The sequence below is a fragment of the Silene latifolia genome, chromosome X (genome assembly GCF_048544455.1).
Source record: "Silene latifolia isolate original U9 population chromosome X, ASM4854445v1, whole genome shotgun sequence".
Classification (NCBI taxonomy): domain Eukaryota; kingdom Viridiplantae; phylum Streptophyta; class Magnoliopsida; order Caryophyllales; family Caryophyllaceae; genus Silene; species Silene latifolia.
Window position 1 is genome coordinate 292357169 of NC_133537.1, and position 7189 is coordinate 292364357.

At 37.0% G+C, this 7189-nt stretch overlaps 1 protein-coding gene across 1 annotated transcript; it reads right to left on the reverse strand.

The window, feature by feature from the left end:
• Positions 1–203: 203 nt before the first annotated feature.
• Positions 204–6288, reverse strand: LOC141620313 (uncharacterized). Its single transcript, XM_074437220.1, has 7 exons — positions 6165–6288; positions 1444–1627; positions 1192–1315; positions 965–1094; positions 711–871; positions 498–614; positions 204–395 (listed from the first exon to the last, which is right to left on the reverse strand). The coding sequence occupies exons 2-7, from the start codon at positions 1620–1622 to the stop codon at positions 204–206; spliced, it is 903 nt and encodes a 300-aa protein (XP_074293321.1). The 5' UTR covers positions 1623–1627; positions 6165–6288.
• Positions 6289–7189: the final 901 nt, after the last annotated feature.

Below are 7189 nucleotides of genomic sequence, written 5' to 3' on the forward strand. Positions count from 1 at the left end.
GCTCCCGCTCCACTACCACCTCCATAATTAGGATCTCTAGGATCCTTTGGTTGCGGGCGCCACCCAGTGTTGCAATTGGCGAAGAAGGAGTTCATCCGTTCCATTTCCTCCTTCATCCTCCGAATTTCATCATCTCTCTCGGCATCCCGCCTCTCCCTCTCGGCATCCTGCCTCTCCCCGTGCTAATTGAGCTTGGAGCACACTTACGACACTTGGGGTATAAGGTTGTTGTTGGGAGGAAATTGACCTCTTCTTCTTCTTGCGGGAGGGTAGAAAATCTCCTTTGCCGACCCGGCTCCATACACGTCTCCTCTTTGGAACCCCTCAACAAGATCAAACCATAGCTCATTGTCATCAATTTCCGGGTTGTTCTTCCTACGGACAAGGAATTGTTCCTAAAAAATTGATAAAACATTAATGGTTAGAGGTTACTTATCTAAAAATTGATAAAACATATACTTTAAAAAGCTAAGAAATTTTTATTTTTTGACACTTACATATAACTGTTGATCTTTTTCCTTCGCGAAGATCAACTTGCCCTTGCTTGTCTTCTTTGCGTGAGTGTCAACAAAGAGATCAACAATCGTGGGTACCTTGCCCTTATTCTTCTTGGTCTTCCGGAAAAAAAAAGGAAATTGTTAATCAAACATGATAATTAATGAGACTAAATTAGAAGACTATTAAATTAAAAGCTAAGACAAATAACTTACATCTAACACCACACGATCATGAAAAGATTGAGACCCTCCATAATGAGTAGGCTCAACTTTCGCGTCCTTATCTCCTCCTTTCCTGTTGATCTTGTTCCGGGCCGATGCTTCCTTGAACTCAGGACTGTTCCGGTACTTGGTATATTCCTCATATGACGAACCTGTAATCAATAAAATAACAATTATTAATTAATATATTTTCAAAATATGTAATGAATTTTAACTAATTACGGGTATTAAAAGAAACTAAATACCTTTCATGAAAGATGGCGCCTTCTTCCTCTTAGACACCTTATACATGTTGTCCCTTAGCCTCTTCTTGCCAATGTCATTATACCTTTGCCAAACTAGGCGCTCAAGGTCGGTTGGCCAATAGAACACACGCTACAAAAAGTAAACACATAGATGAGAAACAAATTAATAATAAGGTAAAAAGAATAAATAAATTATATTTAATAATATATATTTTATAAATAGATACCCGGAAGTTGTTGAACCACATCTCCTTATCTTCATTACTAGCATTACTCCAACAAGTAACGCCGTGTGTCATGTTCTCTTGGGTGCTATTAGTCACACCACGAACAACTGTTTGACTTCTAAACCTGAAATCAAACATGTTAAAAACATAATTATATAGGGAAAAAAAAATAATGTATAAGTAACATATATCTAAAAAAAGTCATTTATTACTAAATAAAAAAATTACAAAATAGAATGAATAAAAAATTACCAAAGACCATTCGGATCAAGGATCATCCTGCCGTCAGTATGTCGGGGTATAGCAACCTCCTCCTCCTCCTCCTCCTCCCTCACCTCCGTAGTAGAACGGTCAACGTCCTCCTCCTGCTCTCGGGAGCTACTACCTCCCTCACTATAGCCTCCGCGCTGCCTACCTCCTCCACGAGCCATGTGTACTACAATTGAATAAAAAGTGTTAGCAAATATTACAGGATAATTATTATAAGATACAAAAAAACAAAACCTAATAAACAGGTATAAAAGAAAAAATAAAACGCTAATAATTGTTTCCAAATTTTGAAATGTATATTTTCAATACCTTCTCTTACTCATCATCATCATCATCCTCATCTTCTTCTTCTTCTTCTTCTTCTTGTTCTTCTTCTTCTTCTTCTTCTTCTTCTTCTTCTTCTTCTTCTTCTTCTTCTTCTTCTTCTTCTTCTTCTTCTTCTTCTTCTTCTTCTTCTTCTTCTTCTTCTTCTTCTTCTTCTTCTTCTTCCTCCTCCTCTTCTTCTTCTTCCCCCTCTTCTATCCCATCCCTCTCCTTATCATTCTCTTCTTCTTCCTCTTCTAACTCCTCCTCCGCTTCTATCTCATTTGCATAAATAATTTCATCATGATCAACTGGGGACAAAACTGTTTCTGATACAACCTCTTCTTGGAAAAAAGATGTATCAACTTCTGATCGTGCCTTTGTTTTAAAAAAACGCCCACCATTGCTTTTGTTGTCTATCATTACTTGTGCTCGGAAGAGATGCAAAATAAACTTGATGAGCTTGTTGTGCAAGTATAAATGGGTCATATTGAGAGTAGGTTCGAGTATGATTCACTTCCACGAGTTTGTAACGATCATGGACTCTCGTTCAGCCTACGGAATTATCCCTCCATTGAATCTTGAATAAGACGGTTTTATAACTCCGATCCCGGCCATTGTAGCACAACTCAAAGATATCCTCTAATATGCCATAATATTCATTGCCATCAAGAGAAGAAATAGTAACGCCGTAGTTGCATTTAGCCTTACTTTTGCCATAGTCAAATGTTTAAAACTTAAACCCATTAATTGAATATCGATTCCACGTCACAACCTTTCGAGAAGGACCCAAAGCCAAGCTTCTTATCACATCATCTTGAATATTTAGCTTACATACATGCTTCCGAAACCAGGCTGGAAATTGATCCTCATGCTTATGCCAAACATCCTCTCTGTTCACATTAGGGTGTTCTTTAATGAAATCTGTCACAAATTGAGCTTCATATGGCTCCAAAACCTCACAATTAGATAGCACATAAAGGTGGGCACGGTTATACTCCTTGTCATCCAGAAATCTTGTTCCCCATTGATGAACACCCTATTTCATCCCGCATTTAGAAACACTTGGGTATACTTGTGTCTAGTTCATCCGCTTCATCAATATTCAAGTATTTTGCTTTGGTCTCAATATGTTTTTCAAAATAAAGAGAGCAAAAATTGGCAATCTCTTCCGTTAGGTAGGCATTGCATATAGAACCTTCCACACGAGCTTTATTACCAATTTTTTTCTTCACATGATTAAGAAACCTTTCGAAAGGATACATCCACCTATATTGGACGGGTCCACCAACTTTAGCTTCATATGGCAAATGGATAGGTAGATGCTCCATCGAATTGAAAAAAGAAGGCGGAAATATCATCTCAAGTTTACACAAAATTTCTGGTATTTGGTCTTCTAAACGACTCATGTCCTCAACTGATATCGTGGAGGAACATAAATCTCTAAAAAATTGACTTATTTCTCAGAATCGCATTCCAAATCGTAGTCGGGAGTAAATTTTTAAAAGCCACGGGTAATAAGCGCTCCATGAAAACATGACAATCATGACTTTTCAACCCTTTCAACTTCAGTTCCTTCAAATCAACACAACGGCTCAAATCGGATGCATATCCATCGGGAAACTTCAAGTTTCCTATCCAATCGCACAATACCTTTCTTTGAGCTTTGTCAAGAGTAAATATGGCTTTTGGTTTAGCCCCATCCTTACGAATATGAAGTTTAGGACGATCACAAAATTTCTTCAATTCTATTCTTGAATTAATATCATCACGTGTCTTTCCTTTTACATCCATAATCGTATGAATAAGTAACTCAAAGAAGTTCTTCTCTATGTGCATCACATCCAAATTGTGTCCGATCAACATTGTTTTCCAAGAGGGAAGCTCCCAAAAAATACTTCTTTTAAACCAACCATTTTTTTTTCTTTTTCAACTCTTTAAACTCTTCTTCAGTCCCATCGACAGTTGTTGGCAAATCAAACACATGACCTCCCATATCTCATCCCCTTGAGTCGAACCGGAGCATTGTCACGCACCTCCTTACCTTTTAAGAAAGATTTCTTGTTCTCTCTATGAATATGTCCATCCGGTAAGAAACATCTATGACAATCAAACCAACTAATTTTTTTGGAATTAGGAAGATAAAATGCTTTACTCCTATCCATGCAATAAGGACATGCCTTTCGCCCAGTGGTTGCCCATCCTGATAGCATACCATATGCGGGAAAATCATTTATAGTCCATAACAATGAAGCTCTTAGTTGGAAATTTTGCTACTTCGACACATCAAATGTTTCTACACCAACTTCCCACAAATACTTCAGTTCCTCCACTAACGGTTGTAAATAAACATCCAGATGGTTTTTGGGTTATCGGGGACCGGGGAATAAGTAAAGAGAGGAAAATAAATTGTCTTTTCAGACAAAGCCAAGGAGGTAAGTTGTACGGCGTGGTCATTACGGGCCAACACGAGTAGTTTCTACCAAACTGACCAAAAGGGTCAAACCCATCCGTACACAAGCCAAGTCTCACATTGCGAGGTTCCTCGGCAAAATCGGGATATAACCTATCAAAACGCTTCCACTCCTCCCCGTCACTCGGATGACACATCTTTCCTGGTGTACGAGGATTTTCTTTGTGCCATCTCATTTGGTTGGCAAGATTTTTCGTGGCATACATTCTTTGAAGTCTAGGAGCTAATGGAAAATAAATTAATGTGTTTTCTGATATTGGTTTCTTTCTCTTTCCACTCCTTTTATTACCCTTCTTCCCCTTCAAAACAATATTTCCTTCACTTGTCTCATATCTATCCCTTTGACATTTCTTACATTTGTCAAGCAAAGCATCATCTTTCCAAAAAAGCATACATCCTTTAGGACATGCATCAATCTTTTCATGTGGAAGTTGAAGACCTTTGACCACTTTCTTGGTATTATAGAAATTTCGGGTCATAACATTATTATCGGGTATAACATCCTCAACCAACGTAGCAATACTATCAACGGATTTAAATGGCATATTATACTCACATTTTAAAGAAACTATCCTGGATGCAACTTGTAACAATGTCATTCTACTCCCCTCATATAAGGGTTTTTCGGAAGCACTTAGCATGTCAAAAAAGGCTTTTGCTCTTGGGTTTGGTTGTTCTTCATCAATCATTGGTACACGGTCGTCATTAATGAAATCATTAGACTGAAAGGCATCAAGTACCATTTCTCTATATGGGTTCTCATTTTGTTGGATTTGAGGCTCTTCGGGATAATATTTTTCTCCATGGGAGATCCAATTGTAGTAGTTTGGAAAAAAACCATTTGTAACAAGATGCTCTTCTACTTCAATGTCAAATAAATATTTTAAGTTTTTACATTTAGTACAAGGACACCTAAGTTTATGTTGTTCCAAATCATATGAATCTTGACATCTAGCAAATTCAATAAATCCACGAACTCCCTTTACAAATCTAGCGATAGGACGTTTCTTCTTATCTACTCTTCTTCTTCGTACATCCAGCTACGTTCAGATCTCTTCATTTTAATCTATAAGCAATATATAGCAAACTAACCATTTTAAATAATAATATTTAATTTCAACAAAAAAAAGCAATGGTTATCTCATCCTCCATTTTATGCTAATTTCAAGATTTCAATTGGGTCCTTATCACTCCAACCTAAACCCATCAATGTACGTTTCAAGTCACTAGCAAACACACATTTGTGAATTATTAATGAGAAAAAAATTTAAAGCAATTCCCCTTAGTTCTCCAAATACACAATGTGGAAAAGATACATATTCCACATATGTATTCAGAGAACATTGGAGAAATTTGCAACCAAATTCTTTTCTCATTAATAAAATCACAACTATGTGTTTACTACCTAAGTGACTTGAACGCACAAAGACGATCCCAAAATGGGGACTATTCAAGAATTGCTCCTAATGAGTAATTCTTGAACGGTTACTAGGTCATTATATATTAAACAAGTTGTCAAAATTATAAGGCAAATTTATACAATCCCCTAATCAAATGACATTACTAATTTAACAAATTTATACATCATGCTCATTCTAACTTAATTTCGCTAATTATAAGGCAAATTTATACAATCCTAACATTATACTACCTTCATAAAACTATACTACCTTCAACAATACTACTTCAATATTACTAAAACTAAGTTACTACCTTCAATAATACTAATATTATCAAGATAACCTTCAATTACATCCCCTAATCAAATCACATTACTAATTTAACAAAAACCCCAATTTCTAACCCTAACTCAAATTAATTAACAAAAATGCTAATTAAATTACAACTACATACATTAATAAGCATCACAACTTAAACAAAATATGAAGGATTGAAGTAATTAAATCAATTTGAGTCGAAAACAAACCTTTATTAAAAAGAAAAACAAAGGGTCGGTAGTGATGTGGTGATGTGGTGTGCGGATGGCGGCGGCGAGTGATGGCGTCCGGTGGTCGTTGTAGTTGGTGGTGGCGTCGGGTTTCTTGGCGATTTTTTTTGTTTGTTTTGTTGATGATAGAATGAATGAGGGACGGGGTGAAGAATCTGGCAAAAAAAAAAATTAACAGGCTATTAGCGACCGTTTTTGGTCGCCAAATTGGCGACGGGTGTTGGTCGCCAAATTTGGCGACTGTTTTCGGTCGCCAAATTGGATATTATTCGGTCGCCCTAGGATTTCATACGGATTTTTGGATAAAAAGGTATAGTCGCCAAATTGGCGACGGGTATTGGTCGCCCGAGTTTTTTTTCTGTCGCCAAATTGGCGACTGTAGCATGTCTGTCGCCTTTGTCTTGTTTTCTTGTAGTGCTTGTTTGTCTATTTTAATTGTGCTTTCACCTTGAGGAACTTGTTCCTCGAGGATTGTTTTTACCATTTTCTTGTAGTTTCCATGTTTGTAGTTGTATCTTTATCTTGATCATGATGATGCAAGAGTTGACACATGGAGTATGTGGTAGATTCTTGGAGTATGACTATGGGTATGGGGAGTTTGAGGAGCAAATCAACACAAACCTACCTTATTATTTGTACAACGAAAATCCTAACCACTACCCAATTTTTTCCCACCAAAATCACCACACCCAATATCAACAACAACCACCCACCCAATACCCATTTCACAATGAACTTCAATTGCCACAATACAACCACTTTCACACCTACCCACAACAAAAAGATGAACCCATCCAAAACATGATTCTCCAAATGATAGGAGATCAACAAAACTTCTTCAAGCAAATGCTAGAAGAGAGCCAAAAAGAAGATAATGTTCTTAAAGGCATTGTTATCCAAAGAGAGGAATTGGGGATTCAAATTGCCCAATTAAAAGAATCCCAAGCAATCACTCCCCACCGTTCTTTGGACATTGAGCACAAATGCGAATTTGAAGTAGTAAC

Excerpts from the sequence above, each read along its gene's own strand:
- LOC141620313 (XM_074437220.1), bottom strand. The coding sequence starts at position 1,622 with ATGGCTCGTGGAGGAGGTAGGCAGCGCGGAGGCTATAGTGAGGGAGGT. Across the intron at positions 872-964 it reads GGCGCCATCTTTCATGAAAG|GTTCGTCATATGAGGAATAT; the intron begins GTATTTAGTTTC and ends TATTGATTACAG. Across the intron at positions 396-497 it reads AAAAAGATCAACAGTTATAT|GAACAATTCCTTGTCCGTAG; the intron begins GTAAGTGTCAAA and ends TCAATTTTTTAG.